The sequence below is a fragment of the Miscanthus floridulus genome, chromosome 8, assembly GCF_019320115.1.
Source record: "Miscanthus floridulus cultivar M001 chromosome 8, ASM1932011v1, whole genome shotgun sequence".
NCBI lineage: Eukaryota > Viridiplantae > Streptophyta > Magnoliopsida > Poales > Poaceae > Miscanthus > Miscanthus floridulus.
Genome location: NC_089587.1, coordinates 91,528,806 through 91,544,731, shown reverse-complemented (window position 1 = coordinate 91,544,731; position 15,926 = coordinate 91,528,806). Strand labels below are relative to the sequence as shown.

The window sequence follows — 15,926 nt, the reverse complement described above, 5'->3', positions numbered from 1 at the left end:
GACATTTCTTTTGCTACAAGCCTAAATATGCTGCTGTCGATGGCTACACGGCCAGCAAGGATTGGTGGCTGAATCTGGTGCCAGATGAAGCTGATCGCCTGATGTCCAGAGAGCACATCGCTGGGAAGAAGGAACCCCAAAAGAGCTGGAACCTTTCCTATCCAAAGATGTGGATGAAGCTTGGCGGTTGTAGAGTTGCTTTTTGGGTTGTTAACCCCCCTACGTGGGTGTTCTGAGTGGTCTTAGTGATTCTGGAGTATTTTCCCTTATGCTTGAGTGGTGACTTTCTGTGCTGTAAGCACATTTATGGTCCTTGTTAATGCAATGGCCGGTGCTCCACCCTTAAACTCTAAAAAAAAAGATAGGGTACTGAGGGACTACAGGTCAATCAAACAAGATCACAGATTTACTGCTTTCCTATTCCCCTTTTAGAGCAAGGTTAACAATTTTAGACGGCTAAAGGATGTATCCCAGTTCCATGTCATATAGAGCTAACTCATATTATAGGTTGGCTGATAGTTTGGCTGCATTAAAAATTAATATTTAATGCTTACGTGTGCATATCATTTGCTATTGTACACATCTTTGTGGCCATCGATCTAACCGCACAACACAATTCATAATAATTAGATTAGATAACATGATCAGATTAGATAACATGATCAAGCATGCTATACCAGATAGTAGATATGCTCGTCCATCCTATTTCATCAAACAACATACTGAGACCAACATGTGTGTTCTTACAAAACTAAGCAATCCGCCTGTGTGGGTGAGATTCTGAGTCCCCCTGCTCAACCAATAGTAGATGGTGAAATAGACGATGTAAGACAAGCGGTTCAAATTCAAATCCTCAATAAGGATAAATAAAATCTAAGTACTGTCATTGGGGGACATATCCATTCGTACCATTTAACAGAGGGTACAGAAAATTAATCAAGAAAGACACAATTGAAGCAATTACTTTTGGGCACGCTAGCACACACGGATTGTCTCTGACAAATAAATGGTCGCAGCCATCCATGATCTCAGCATACAATAGTTTATTTCAGTTTCGATCAAAGCAATGAAGAAATACTGGGCAACCATATCGGTCAAAAATAAAACGCCAATTCACCATCACGTCAGTAATTGAAAATCTTCAGAGTTGAGACAGCCGCTAGCGAATTAGCAAACAAGCAAAATAGAAATCGTATGGCGCAGAGGCCGCCATGGACTGTTGCGGTGGTCGTTCGGGAACCAAACACCGGATCCATATGGGGAAGGGAAGGTGAAGGCCGACGGTAGAACTAGATCTCGATAACAGACCGAGCCACCGTCGGACAGACCACCAGAGGCGCAAGCGCACATGACCTTTTAGTTCCAGGGCGATAGTTTTTTGCATGAAGGCTTCGGGAGGTTGAGATTTGAGGCGATTTGGTGGCCGGGGGTATGGATTTGGCTGGCAAACCTGTTTTTTTCCCCCTCTTTATAGGATTGTTCTAACGTAGCTAAAAAGCTACCCGACTATAAACTTATCGATAATGATATCTTTATGAGAAACAGAAAAACAAATCCCCCACTCGCTCATCCTTATCCCGACGCTCGACGCAGCAGTGTGGCGGCTCATTCGTCCGCGCCCCTGCCCCCACCGCGCGGTTGTGGGCTCCTGCACCGTGCACCATCGCTCCGCTGGCTCTGACCCCGACAGCCGGAATCGACCTGCCCATCATTCCCCTCACCTATGTTGCATATTCATGGTGTTTTCAGACGTTTCAAATGTATATTGCAATTGTTTTATTTTGATGTTGCAAAAGTAGATCGAGAGATGTTGCACATGTTGTATATGTTGTAAGTGTTTCATAACCATGTTGCAAGCATTTATTCAAAATATTTCATCTGTTTTCACACGTATGTTGCAATCATTTTTTATCTAGATCTGCATATATTGCAACAATATTTTTCAAATTGTTTCAGTTGTTTCAGTCTTATGTCGCACTAGTGGTTTCATGTCGCAAGTTGCAAGTGTTTTTTTATGTTTCATGCACTTCACACACGTGTTGCAGAGCATGTTCCAAATGTTTCATATGTTTCTAGTTCTATGTTGCACTCATGTTGCAAGTGTTTTTATGTTGCGAGCCGGGAACCGGCGGATGGAGATGCTGGGACCGACAGACCGGGTGCTACCTGGTAAGGGTGGCGCTCGTCCTCAGCCATCATCCCGGCTCCACCACGACGCCCGCGCGGAGTCAGAGAGAGAGAGAAGGGCACGCGTCGCCCGCACGAAGAGTCAGAGAGAGAGAGGAGGGGGTCAGGGAAAGGACAGGCAGGTGCAGAGACAGGGATGGAGTGCACTCATGGCCGAGGCAAAAGTGGACAGAGACGGGCTACACGGGCATCCGGACGCTAGCCACACCCAACTTATTATACCTGCCCGTACCGTCGTACGTAGATTCATTGTCATTTTACATTCCTACTGCTCCTGTCTTTCTTTTGAATCGAATAAAGGTAAAATAGCACAACATGCCTGTATATCTTATTGACGCAGCAAGGATCACTGTGTACTAAATCGCACGGAGCCGTGCACACAGTAGCCAACAGCGAGTCCACAACTTATCCTGTTTCTAGAACCGACCTAGCCCTTTCAGCAAGGAACACCGTGCCGGGAAGATCCGTCACGGATTCTAGTAGTGGTCATGTGCCGATGCTGCTGTTCGGCTGGCCAGACAAAGGTGGTCATGCAGTGAAACACAATACGTATTAGCTACTAGCCACTACTACACCATCCTAAGCATGATTCGAAAAAAAAAAACACCATCCTAAGCAAATCTAAAACTAGCATGTTGGGAAACTAAGGGTCTGTTGGTTGGACTGTGGCTGTGAAAAAAAAGCTGCTGTGGACTGTGAGCTGTGAGAAAAGCTGCTATGAGTTGTGAGCTGTGAGAAAGCTAAAAGCCGTTTAGTTAGAATGGCTGTGAAGCTGTAGGTTTGGTAAGAAATGTCTGTAATGCCCCTGAACTGCTAGGAGAATGCTGACATTCAAATTTATTATAAAACATTGTTTTGTTTACTAATTCGCATGCAAATTATCATTTTAGAAAGGGTAAATTAATTTTCTTAAAGATTTTTCATTCACCATTAACATATGGTCCACATAAATGAAATTATAGAATATTAGGAAAGACATGGTTCACATAATGTCCTTCTTCAACATAACTATCTCTCTCGCACTAACCAAAGCATCGGCTATCCTACTGCGAATGGTATTCATGGTGTCCTCGTTCTCTCCATCTTGATTGTCATCTTCTTGTGTGTCTGTCGTGGCATTGTGTTGTAGCAGGTACTCCTCATCACCATCACATCTATCGAACAACTTGTCTTCCAAATTGGTGTCACGAATAAAATTATGCAATGCCATACAAGCTAGAATTATATGCTTCTGAGTTGGAGTAGGAAAACTTAGAATGCCCTTCAAAATACACCACTTCTGCTTCAAGACCCCGAAGCCCGCTCAATGATATTTCGAAGAGATGAATGCAAGAAATTGAACACCTCGTTCTTCCCTTGAGGAGCACGTCCATTACGAAGTCGAAACTCTAGTATATGGTATGTGCTTCCTTAAAAGGAGCAAGATATCCTATTCGGTTTGAATAACCAGAGTCAATGAGATAATATTTATCTATAAAACCAAATCAGCAAAGCCAAATAACAATAGAAATATTAACAACCAGTAACGAAACATGCATACCTTGAGGAGGCTAAGGAAATGAAGGAAAATTTGCTAACGCATGGTTCAGGATGCGTGTGTCATGTGCAGAACCTGGCCAACCAGCAACCGCAAAGATAAACCTCATGTCAAAATCACAAACAGCTAGCACATTCTGAGATGTATAGCCATGTCGACATGTGTAGTTGACCACTTCCTCTGTTGGCACTGCTACTGGAACATGTGAACTGTCAATAGCTCCAATAGCTCCTTTGAAATAAGGCCAGGAACGTTCCTCCTTGACCTTATCATGCTCAGTACAGAAAGTAGGATCTCTTGGCTTGATATTGTCTTTTGCTAACTTGCGCAGACATTCAGTACTTCATGAAATTTAGTGTGAACTGTCCAGAGTGACCGGGTAAAACGATTTTCAGCTTGTGAAAACGATTCGGGTCCTCCAACGATCCACAAGAACATTGCCAATGACTCCATGATGATACATTATTAGTTGATGTTAAGCCGTAGTTCGAGATTAGCAAGTCATGTAGTGCCATGAAAACATCAGTGCTCATTCGAAACATCTTATAGAAGTACCTCGGACGACCCATGCATCTCATAACCCATTGAAGTCTAGTTTTCTGGTGTTTCCCTATACTTTCCTTTGTGCAAATACCGCTCAGTGTATTGGTAACCCATTTCACCAATAATGGCAGCCTGCTGCGACAGTTCTGCAAGAAGCAGTAGTCCCTTTTGTCCATTTTTTGCCAAATTGTCCATGTTGCCATCCATCTACATAAGACAAGAATCAAAACTCAGGAAAAAAATTGACAGCAATCAAAACACGTACAACAATAGCAATGGAAGCAATCAAAATATTGACAGATCAAACATGGAAGCAATAACTCAGGATAATATTGTTTCAGAGTACAGGCGACATTATTTCAAATGGTTCTGAACATGGAAGCAAATAAATGGTTCTCACTTGTGGCTGTATGCATTAGAGCTATTTCTCTTGCACTCCACAATCTTTAACCATCTTCATGGCCTCTGCAATGCTAGGGACTTGCTGGTTGGAGGTGCTGATGATGCTTCAACACTTGTGGAGATATTCTCTGCTGCAGTTTCTATCTTCAAACATGTGTTCTTGTACATGCGAAAGAATGGGCTCTTCTCATCCTTTTCGTCAGCAGCAGTAGAGGACTCTTTTGTTTCTTTTTTCCTGGTTTCGATTTTTTCGAAGCAGCCAACTTGACATCATCATTATCTGGAGGTTTTTGTATCTCACCCACATCCTCATCACTTGGGTAATCGGAGGAAATGTCTCCAGGACAGGATGCACTTGCCCCACTAACATGTATCTTATCAAACAACATATGAAGATCATCAAGGTGCTTCGGCCCTTGTTTTCTGAACCTAACATGATTGCATTTGATACCTTTATCAGGATTGTTGCATCTCTAAAAATAAATGGATAAAAGTTAACAAGTCAGCCCATATACACAGTTAACAAATCAAAATGCAAAATGATAAATGAAAAAAGGACAGTATACAATTCTTACAGCTAGGTGTTCATCCCACCATTCGTTGAAGCAGTCAACAGTTTGCTTTGCCTCATTCCATCCAAGTCCAGTGGTAGAATTCTTGAGCTCCATAAACCGTGTATATTTTCATATTGTCCAACTTATTCTTCAATTGTTTCTTTGTTTGCTTCAGCTAGTTTTTTCTTCATACTTAATTACCAGATTTTTCCAACCAACCCTAGTGAACATTCCCAAGGGTCTATTCCCAGCTTCTATCTCTCCTTTGCATATGTCGATGAAATGCCTCACATTGGCATGACACCAATCTGCCTTATCAGTCATTCTTGAATAAAGAAAAAAAAATTCATTCAATTCACAATCATAACAATATCAATGCTCGTGCATCATCCAATTTCATCTAAGTATACATTAGTGGGCATAAATTAATGGTGTGAACTAACGAGTGACAAAAGATTTCTTAGACAATATAGAGATGATTCTATACTTAGAAAATAGAAGTATGTAGTTCCAGGAAAGGGGTCAAGCTGTCAAGCAAGAACTAACCCCCTTGCTGCTGCTTCACTTTTTATGTTGCAAAACATGAAACCATAAACAAGAAACACTAGGCCTGCTGTGTAATGGGGGTGGCAATACATGTGTAGGAGAGCACGGAGGTGCAGTGGGGATTAACCTTAGCACTAGATCTGGGCAGGGAGTTTGCTGGCGTGCAGATCGGGAGGTGGACGACGGGCTTGAGGGGAGGACGAGGAGCGCCACCGCTGGCTTTAGGGGAGGTGGCCTCACGGCGCCGCCACCGGAGGCACGGCCCGACCGCCTCCTGAGGGCGCGGGCGCCACCGCCGTAGGGCACGACCGGACCGCCGCCTGAGGACACGGCCAGACCGCCGCCTGTGGGTGCGAGCGCCGCTGCCGGAGGGCACGGCCAGACCGCCGCTAAGGGCACGGCGAAACCCTAGCGTCGGGTAGGACCGAGATGAGGCATCGGGTGGGGAGCGAGAGACGTCAGTGGGAAAGAAAAATCAAAAGGGTACACCCATAAGCGGTGGCATTACGGATAATTTTTGCGAAACATCCACCCTCACAGCCGAAAAAAGCACCCCGAGGGTGACTAGAGAGAATGAACTACAAAAAAAAGTTGCTTTTGTGGAAGTAGGGGTTTGGAAGCTCACCCCTTTGGTTTAGCTTTTGACTTTTCTTGAAAGCAAAAGTACTTTCACAGCTCAACCAAAGGGACCCTAATAAAGATTGAAAACAGAACCCAACTGACAGCAATCCACTGCAAGAGCAAAACGAGAACGGATGACTTCAACAGCAGTAACAATACATCAGTCCAAATGGACCCACTGACCCAGGGCCAACTAAAGTAATGGGACTAATTTGACTACTACCACCAGCCTACAACATGAAGAGAGGGGGGGGGGGGGGGGGGGGGGGACGAGAAGACAGAATCTTGGAATGCATGGAGCAGCAAATGCCTTCTATCAGCACAGGGCGTCCATCTAGGTTTACCAGGCTACTCAGCATCACCCTTCGAGGATTCTTTGCCCTCCTCCTGCCACAGAGAAAATTGCATGATATTGCATCAGATTCGTGAGTATGGATAATGTCATACAGACAGGCAAAGTTCAGCTGCTGCGGAGATACCGTGATGTCAGAGGTCCAGAGGGTCAAGTTGTCCCTCAGGAGCTGCATAATCAAGGTGCTATCTTTGTAGGATTCCTCGCCAAGCGTGTCCAACTCAGAAATAGCCTCATCAAATGCCTGCAAAGAATAGTTGATCAGAAATAAAACCCACATGCGCCCAACAAAGCAGCTACACAGATTGTACACATTATGCACTCGTGTTATCTAGAATATGATCAGTCTTCTCAATCAGCAACAAATACCATGCAATTCTTGTAGGTGTAACAACACAACAATAATACTAATAAGAAAGGTATGATGATGAATCTACTGCCGCTGCTTGCAAGGTTTTCTGCTGCTACATAATTGGTTTGTGTGGCAAAAAGTGCCAAATGCTCATCACACCAAAGCATGAAGAGCGGCACATTGTACCCAACAATGCAATTATGCCACAAGAGATAAGATGTATAACAGTGAAACTGAAACAAAAGAAATCTGCAATCCACCTGAATCTAAAGCCCACATACACATAGGACTAGCAGAGTCATCCAGTTGTTCTGATGAACAAGCAACAGAAGGATCTAACCATATCTACAGTGAAAAGGTAAAATCGCTGTGCTTGAGTTTACAAAAACAATTCATATACTATTTTGCACCTCTCCTTTCAGCCCAGATTCAAACAAGCAACACAGAAGCTAGTTACAACTCAAACCGGGTACAGCAAATAGAAAGACAAATGCGATACCTACCTGCTTAGCAAGGTTGCAAGCTTTGTCCGGAGAGTTCAGAATCTCATAATAGAACACTGAGAAGTTAAGTGCAAGTCCAAGCCTTATGGGATGAGTAGGTGCCAGTTCAGCCAATGCCATATCCTACACGAGTATAGGACAGACATTTTTCAGAAGATATTAAATTGCAGTACTTATGGAAGAATATATCCACTGCCATAAAAGTAACTAAACAATAATCAAATACAAGAAGGTTGTTATGGCCAGTGATAACATGAACCAACCTGGGCTGCCTTATAAGCTACCATTGTGCTCTCTGCAGATTCCTTCCTCTCAGCATCAGTCTTAAACTCAGCAAGGTACCTTTCAATTAAAAATAAAAATAAAAAAGTAAACCAAATTAGATCTAATATTACAGACTATAAATATATTCAACTACGCAACAATATAGTGTTCCACTTCCTAACCTGTGATAATCACCCTTCATCTTGAGGTAAAACACCTTGGACTCTGCAGCAGTGGAGGAAGGCACAAGGTGCGAGTCAAGCAGCTTCAGGATACCATCACAAATGTTGCTCAATTCAGCCTCAATCTTGCCACGGTACTCCTTAATCTGAGCAACATGTTCCTCATTCTTGCGGGACTCCTCCTTCTGCTCGATGGAGGAGACAATGCGCCATGAGGCACGGCGGGCCCCAATCACATTCTTGTAGGCAACAGATAGGAGGTTACGTTCCTCAACAGTGAGCTCTTCCACATCAACGGTCTTAGCCACCTTCTCCATGTACTCAACCATTTCCTCGTACCGTTCTGCTTGCTCAGCCAGCTTGGCCATGTAGACATTCTCCTCCCGCAACATGTTGATCAATGAATAGAGTTACTGCAATAACCCCCAAAAAAACACTGATGAGGCAATGTCAAGAACCAGTAGAAAATTGTATCATCTAGACAAAATGACAACATGAGGAAGGGCAATGAGTATCTGACTGAGATAGTCACAGAATTCTAGCTCATTCACAGTACCTAACAATAAAAGCTATGTGATGTGACCACACAAACATGCCTACAAAATCTGTTGAGCAAATATCCAGAACATTGTAAAATTGTTCCAACAAAAATATATTGTCATAAACATTTTTATTTGGTGAGACATAAATTTCACATATAATTACATAAACCTCCAAAATATGGCCTAATATCATTTATCAGTTTGTTGCAATGTCCATCCATGTGAAGCAGGGAACCCATTGAATATTATGATCTGGTACTACTTACAATACAGCATAACAAAAAGGTTAACAACAGGCCAACCAGATATAACCATGACAACAATGATACCTCAAGGACACTGCGTCACGACTCACGAAACCAAACTAGATTACTACCAACATAAGCATATTACTACACGTTCTAGTACCAGATTAACAATTTCAACAACGTCGTGAAGCCATCAGCTCGAAACGAATCCCACGGGCGTAATGTTTCAAAAAGTAAGCGAGAAATCACACTTACAACCGTGCAGCATCAGGACGAGCGCGACCTAGATCCAGAAATCATAGTGCAGGCGTACAACTACATCAGATTTGCGGCACTTGCACGGCCAAATCGACATGGGCAACCATCTCGCCTCCCCATAAGTAATCAATACATTATCCCTAATAATCTCCTCCCCAAACGCTAGAGAACACATGAAGAAAAACGGGTAACAAAAAAATTTCGAGTTTACGCGCGACAATGCCAGCCAAATCGTGCGGATCGACGCGCCCCACACGGTCAGGTTCACAGATCTCGCGGATCGGAACCAAACGAGAACCCCTACTACACCAGCGACAAGCAGATCTAGCCACCGCACATAACAGGGCCCGAAAATTCAAATAAAAACCGGGGGAAATCGTCGCCGCTCGCATCTCTCACAACGGTACGGCGAGATAGGAGCATAAAAGGAATTGAGGGGGGGAAGCTCTTACCCTAACCTTCCGGGAGTGCGAGGCGTGATGCACGGGCGCGGCGGACGCGGGTCGTCTCGATCTGGATGCGAGTAGCGCTGGGGCGGAGACGAGGGGTGGTGTGGACGGGGGCGCACGCCGAGGGGGGCCCGCCTATATAGCTCGAAGGAATCGCCTGCCTGTGCGGTCAACGGGCCAATGTGGTGTAGGACGCGCTTGGGCCGCGAGGGCACATCGGCAGCCTCACGGGTGGAAAAAGCAGACGACATGGCAGGACGGATTCTGGTGGGGCCCGTGTGTCATATAGAGAACGAAAGAACGGTAACGCTACCATTAGAGCGTCGGGCCGGACGCTAGGTGACTTCACGTCGGCAACGTAGTAAAAAAAAATATCTGATACTCTCAAGCTGCTTAAAAGAAAATCTCCCACTCCGCAACGTTCCGCTCTCCTCTCATCCTGTGTGGCCGTACCCTAGCCTTCACTCACCCCGCCTGCTGCTTCTCACCGTGGCCCTCACCGCTGCCACGACCTTCGTCCTACTTCGCTCATCCCTCACCGTCGTGACCACGGCGTCCGTTGCCACGCAGCCGCTCTCCAAGCTCCCCAAGCCCGTGGTGTTGTTCATATTCTCGGATGACTTCCGCTTCGAGTACTAGTACAAGGTCCCTCTCTTGCACATCCACCACCTCATCGGCGTTGGCGTCGGCATCGGCATCCTCCTTATCACCTTCTCCTATGGCTAGAGACAACAAGGGCGCCGTGGCTGTGCAGTACTTCACGACTGCCTCGACGCTCGCTAGACATGGTGGTCATCGTCCACTAGAGTGTTGCGCCAGACATGTTGCAAGCGTATGGTTCAAGTGTTTCAGGGGTTTCATATGCATGTTGTAAGTGTTTCATGTGAATGTTGCAAAAGTACATCGGATGTTGCATATGTTTCAATGGCTATACACGTATGTTGTAAGCATCTGTTGCCAATGTTTCATCTGTTTTTCAGATGTATGATGCAAATATATTTATTTGGATGTTGCATATGTTTCATCCATATGTTGCAAGTGTTTTATTTGGATGTCGCACATGCTTTTGCAATGGCTTTTCAAGTGTTTTCCAGGTGTTTTTGTAAGTGTTTCAGACGCATGTTCTAAGTATTTCATCTGCCTTCAGACGCATGTCGTAAATATTTTATCTGGTTGTTTCAAAAGTAGGATCGGGTGTTGCTGCTGGAGACCCACCTGCCGCGACAGGCGTCCGGGCGGGGGAAGTCGAGGGGTCGCGAGCGATCTCCGTGTGGGGTCAGGAGGCACTGGCGACGTTCGGGCGGGCATGGCCCCATGTGGGCGCGCAAAACGAAGTGGGCTCTAGCACTGCCGTTGAAAGAAAGGAGTGGAAGAATCAATCAAAGATGTAAATAAATCAATAATGTATTTGGTAGTCTGGTATGTTTCACCTCCTACACGGCTGTGCTTGGAATGTGTGTGGGATGGCAAATTTGTGGTGCTGTTCATTTTCTTCTCAGTTCCTCCTCTCTTTGGTGGTAGCCTAAATGGTTAAATAAACTAAGCGGCCACTACTGTTTAGCTTTTTATTCGGACTAAGCGACCATTTAAACGGATTAAACGGTGATCAAACAAGATAAACAACCGATTAAAAGGACACGATAAGAGACTGTATAGCGTTTACACAGCGTGTACATGGGCTAAACAGGTGTGTAAGCGAACAGTGCCTCTCATGCTTGACCGTGCATCCCTGCCTATCTATCCTGTTTCGCCTCCGTCTTGGGCAGCTCCCGTTATGCCAATTCCTTGTTAGGCCAACCGCCCAATGTCTTGCACTATCTGTCTAGGTCTAGCACCATTGCTAGTTCCAGTACAGTACTTGTCCTAAGGGAAACGGATTTGGGCCCGGAGGGCTGCAGCCTCAGACGCGGCCCAAAAAGACTAGTAACAAGGTTTTGATGCATCAAGCCTGCCCCGGCGTTCCCCCAATACCAACATGAGCACACGATCGAGGGGATTTTTTTTAATTTTAACACTTTTTGTAAACTAATTTTAAATCTACTACTATTTTTTTTCAAAACTAACACTTTTGGCCGCGCCTATTGCCATGGCGTGGCGAAAAGCCTGTGTCGCGCCATGCATGGTGGCACGGCGGGTGGATGACGTGGCGACAACCGGAAATGCTGACCGCTGACGTGGCAGGGCCTGTCGCACCACCGAACTTGGCGCGGCAATGACACGCCCTGATCGGTGGCGCGGAACAGCCAAATAAAAGGGTCGTGGCCCAGTCCCGCCTGCCCGAGCACACCCGCCTGCCCGCGCACGCCGCGTCCGCCCTCGCCTGGCCGCCGCGCCAGCCGCTGATAGGGCCTGCCTGCCGCCGAGCACGTCGGCTGCCGCGTCGGCCGTGCCACGAACGCCGGCACACCACGGTCGCCGGCCGGCCGCTGCGCCCGCTGCGCCCGTCGAGGCCAGCGCCCGCGCCTTCTGACCCGGTCTAGCACGCCACCGCCGCGAGGACGAGCGCCACCGCCGCGAGGACGAGCGCCGCTGCCGCGAGGTACTCTCCTAGTGTATTTGTTGATTGAATCGACATTGTTAGTATAGTAAGTTAGTAAAATAAATAAAGTTAGTATAATTAGTAAATTATAGTTAGTATAGTTAGTAAAGTTAGTTAGTTTAGTTAGTATAGGTAATATAGTAAGTTCGTATAGATAGTAAAGTTAGGTAGTTTAGTTAGTACAGTTAATGAGTCTAGTTATACATTGTATTTAGTCTAATTAGTTGTTGTAGTTAGCCTTGTATAGACGATTTCGACGACTTGATGAAGTTTCTTGAAATGCTTTTGCAGATGGATTGTTGTGTTAGAATTTTTTACAGAGGAAGTGTTAGGAGAGAAGATTGTATGTTTGAGGATATGGAAGAAGAATTGGAATGGTTTGATGAATCTCCTAGCTTTAACGACCTTTGTGTCCATTTGAATGCAAAGTTTGGCGGTGATTTCACACTGAAGGGAAGGTTTGATACTAGGAAGACTAGGGCACACTATGTCCTCATGCCCTTGCGTGACCCTGCTCACTGGTCCCGCTACACTAGGGTGCTCCAAGATTCCAATGTGCCCATGGCTAAGGTGGTGGTGGAGAATAGGTACAATATGCAGGGTGTCCAGGACGGCCCGTCCATTGACGGTGTTGGAGGCAATGAACAAAAATTAGGGGTCGAAGGGAAAGCAACTCAGGGTAACATGGATTTGGACGGTCAGTTGACGCAGGAGCAGTTTCATTCAACTGCAGTAGGCTGTATAAGCAATGACTTCGATGTGAATGAGTTCGAACAGGAAGAGGAGGAGTAGGAGGAGGAGGACAGGATCGGTGATGTAGTTAGCAGTGATTCAGACGATTCTGATGATGACCAAAGAGGTACAGATGCTATGCCAACACCAGTTGATGCCATGTCAGTACCGGTTCATACTATGCCATTACTAGTACCAACTGAGGTTTTACATGGTATCCAGGCTCAGGATAGACTAGTCACAGATTTGGCAGCAGATAATACCCTCAATGATTCATGGGCCAGAATTAGCGAAGCGCAGCAGTATGTTCCACCACCACCTTACACAGTGACTGAGCTTGAGCAACTAAGGTCGATGAACGTACCTTTCAGGGGTATTTTGAACTATAGGGATGTCAGCATGACGGATATGGCAGCTTATAACACCAGTCTCCATATGTGTAGGAAATCATTGTATGACCATGAGAAAAAACCCTTAGGAAGGAGATGATATTCAATACAATGTTAGAGATGAAGCTCTTCCTTCAGGACTATGCTGTGTATCACCACAGGCCGTACACCGTCACTCATTTGGACCAGGAGTTGAGGTACCACGTGATATGCAAAAACGGTTGTATGGGGAAGGAAAATCATCATCAGCCCACTGCGCGCTACCTTGCCCATCTTATATTAGGGCTCGTTGATGACAATAACGACATTTTAGTGTCTTCTTTACAACAGTCCATATCTAGATTCGTTAAGTACGATGTGAAGTACGGAAAGGCTTGGCGTGCTAAGCAAATTGCTCTAGCGATTCGATGGGGTAGTTGGGAGGAAGCGTACAATAGGGTGTCTCGTATCTTATGTGCAATGCATTACTACAACCCTGGCTTGAAATGATTTGTGGACACCAGAGGGATGTGTTTTCAGGCCCCGTTGAGGCATGTCCTCTATCGTGTTTTCTTTCGTTCGCGCAAACAGAACATGCATTTCAGTTTTGTCGGCCAATCGTACTTGTTGATGGCACTTTTTTGATATGAAAGTATAGGGGCACCTTGATGATGGCTGCTGCTGTTGATCCTGAGGACCAGATAGTACCCATGGCTTTTGCTTTGGCAGAGGGAGAGAACAATGAATCGTGGTCATGGTTCATGTGACTTCTACATGTACAATTATTTGGCCTATCTCGCACTATATGTTTGATCTTGGACCGTCACCCAGGGCTTCTTAATGCTGCAGCTGAGCATATAGATGGGTTCCCACCTCTAGTGCATAGATGGTGCATGAGACACTTTGTCGCTAATTTCTGACGGTGTCAGAGGAAGCAGGAGGTATGTGACAAGGTAAAGGCTCTATGTTGTGTATATACAGAGCACTAGTTCAAGAAGACAAAGAGAGAACTAGAGAAGATGGTAAATGAAGCAGGAAAGGCCTAGTTAGAGGTGCAGATGGAACAGAAGGCTCAGTGGGGCATTAGCATATGATGAGGGGGGTTTCAGGTATGGCATCATGACCACTAACTCCTCGGAGTCCTTCAACCGTGTATTCACTGGAGTTCGATCGTTGTATGTGTCTGGAATTGTTGAGTTCTCCTTTCATAAGTGCAACAAATATTTTGTCAAGAGGTGGGAACTTGCGCAGAGGAATATAGCTGAGCAGGGGCATTTTAGAAAGGCCAAAGCTGAACATTTGAAGGAGGCCAAGGAATTGGCCAAGCAGCACACCGCCGAGCCATATGGACCCCGCCGCCATATCTTTAGTGTACGGGGCAAGGGTGGCACAAGCTTGGGCGGTGAATGTTATGGTGGACGAAACTACCGAGTTGATCTTAAAAAGGTAGAGTGCAGTTGTAATGTCCCTCAGATCATGCATGCCCCTTCCTCTCATATGATCACAGCCTATAGGGTTCACAGGTACAACTATGAGGATCTACCATATATGTCACCCTTGTATCTCCGTTCGAACACCGTTAGTATTTGGGAGATGAGCTTTGAGCCATACCTTGACTCGACACAGTGGCCACCTTATAATGGTTATGACTATGTGCCGCATCCAGATCTAATGAAGGTAGGGAAGGGTAGGAGGAAGAAGAAGCGACTCAAGGGGGACATGGACGCTATGAGAGGATACGGCGAAGACATGTACGGAGGAGGAGACTTCAACGAGACCCATGGCAAGAATCTTTGCTCCATTTACAAAGAATCTGGTCATAAGGCGAGCAGACATAGAAGACGAGGGCAGCAGGTGCTTTCATATTGTGTTCGTATTGCATAATAAGTAGTTCAAATTTTGCAATGCTACATAATGTTAATTTGAATATTGTTAATTTAAATACTCTAACTCTTTGTTTATCAATTTGTAACAGAATGGCCCCTCCCACACCACACCAGATGTGTCCTCTTCTTGAGGTGGAGTACAACGACCCCCTTCTTCCACTAGACGATGAGGTTTCCAAGAGACGTCTGAGAGATCCTTACACTCCTGGGACTTAGTTGGTTATGTCGAACTTATGTTGAACGAATATTGTCATCCGAAACTTACAGACTCATGAACCAATGAAAATGTTATGTGACAACTTGTCAACTTGCGCATGGACTCCATTTATTTGCTTCATATTCGTATCAACTTGCGCACGGTCGCGGCAGCACTTGTAGTTGTTTATAGCACCGACAGCAGCTCTCGTTCAGTTGCAATTGAGGTTGGTTGGCTTCTGTCTGCGTCTAGGTGTCACCACGTATAACACCCTAAAAAATTGCATTTTCAAAAATAGTCAAATTGAGTTATTTAAGCAATTTTTTGTGAGCATTGAACCTAGGGAAATAATAACTTTTATGGAATAAAAGAAAAATCAATTATAAGGTTAGTAACCTCTTGATGCATACATGCTGCTGCATATTAAATTTTGGGATGATTGGTTTTGACCAAATTTGAAAAAAAAAGAATTCAAATCCATTTGAAAATACTTTTGAAAAACTCTAAAAATAAAAAGAAAAAGGTTTCTTCATTTCTCTCCCCTCTTCTTTTTCATTTCGGCCGCAGGCCTTTTTCCTCCCGCCGGCCGCTGGCCTTTCTCCTTTCCGTGGCCCGCTTGCCCTCCCCCTCTTACCTTCCTGGGCCAGCCCAGCTCGGCCAGGCAA

General features: G+C 45.3%; 1 protein-coding gene across 2 annotated transcripts; it reads right to left on the bottom strand.

Annotated features, from left to right (window-relative positions):
• Positions 1-6,488: 6,488 nt before the first annotated feature.
• LOC136476958 (14-3-3-like protein GF14-C) lies at positions 6,489-9,722 on the bottom strand. 2 transcript variants are annotated; one of them, XM_066474936.1, is made up of 6 exons: positions 9,550-9,722; positions 8,044-8,456; positions 7,861-7,939; positions 7,598-7,720; positions 6,870-6,986; positions 6,489-6,777 (listed from the first exon to the last, which is right to left on the bottom strand). In XM_066474936.1, exons 2-6 carry the CDS (start codon positions 8,433-8,435, stop codon positions 6,739-6,741), a joined length of 750 nt encoding a protein of 249 aa, XP_066331033.1. In that variant the 5' UTR covers positions 8,436-8,456; positions 9,550-9,722; the 3' UTR covers positions 6,489-6,738. The 2 variants fall into 2 exon arrangements, with proteins under 2 accessions (XP_066331033.1, XP_066331032.1); XM_066474935.1 differs by having other exon boundaries at positions 9,544-9,721.
• Positions 9,723-15,926: the final 6,204 nt, after the last annotated feature.

What these genes read in the sequence shown, in the direction of transcription:
- LOC136476958 (XM_066474936.1), bottom strand. Translation starts at nt 8,435, where the DNA reads ATGTTGCGGGAGGAGAATGTCTACATGGCCAAGCTGGCTGAGCAAGCA. An exon ending in CTTGCAACCTTGCTAAGCAG is followed by an intron (nt 6,987 to 7,597) that starts GTAGGTATCGCA and finishes TATTCTTTGCAG; the next exon opens with GCATTTGATGAGGCTATTTC. An exon ending in TCTGGACCTCTGACATCACG is followed by an intron (nt 6,778 to 6,869) that starts GTATCTCCGCAG and finishes TCTCTGTGGCAG; the next exon opens with GAGGAGGGCAAAGAATCCTC.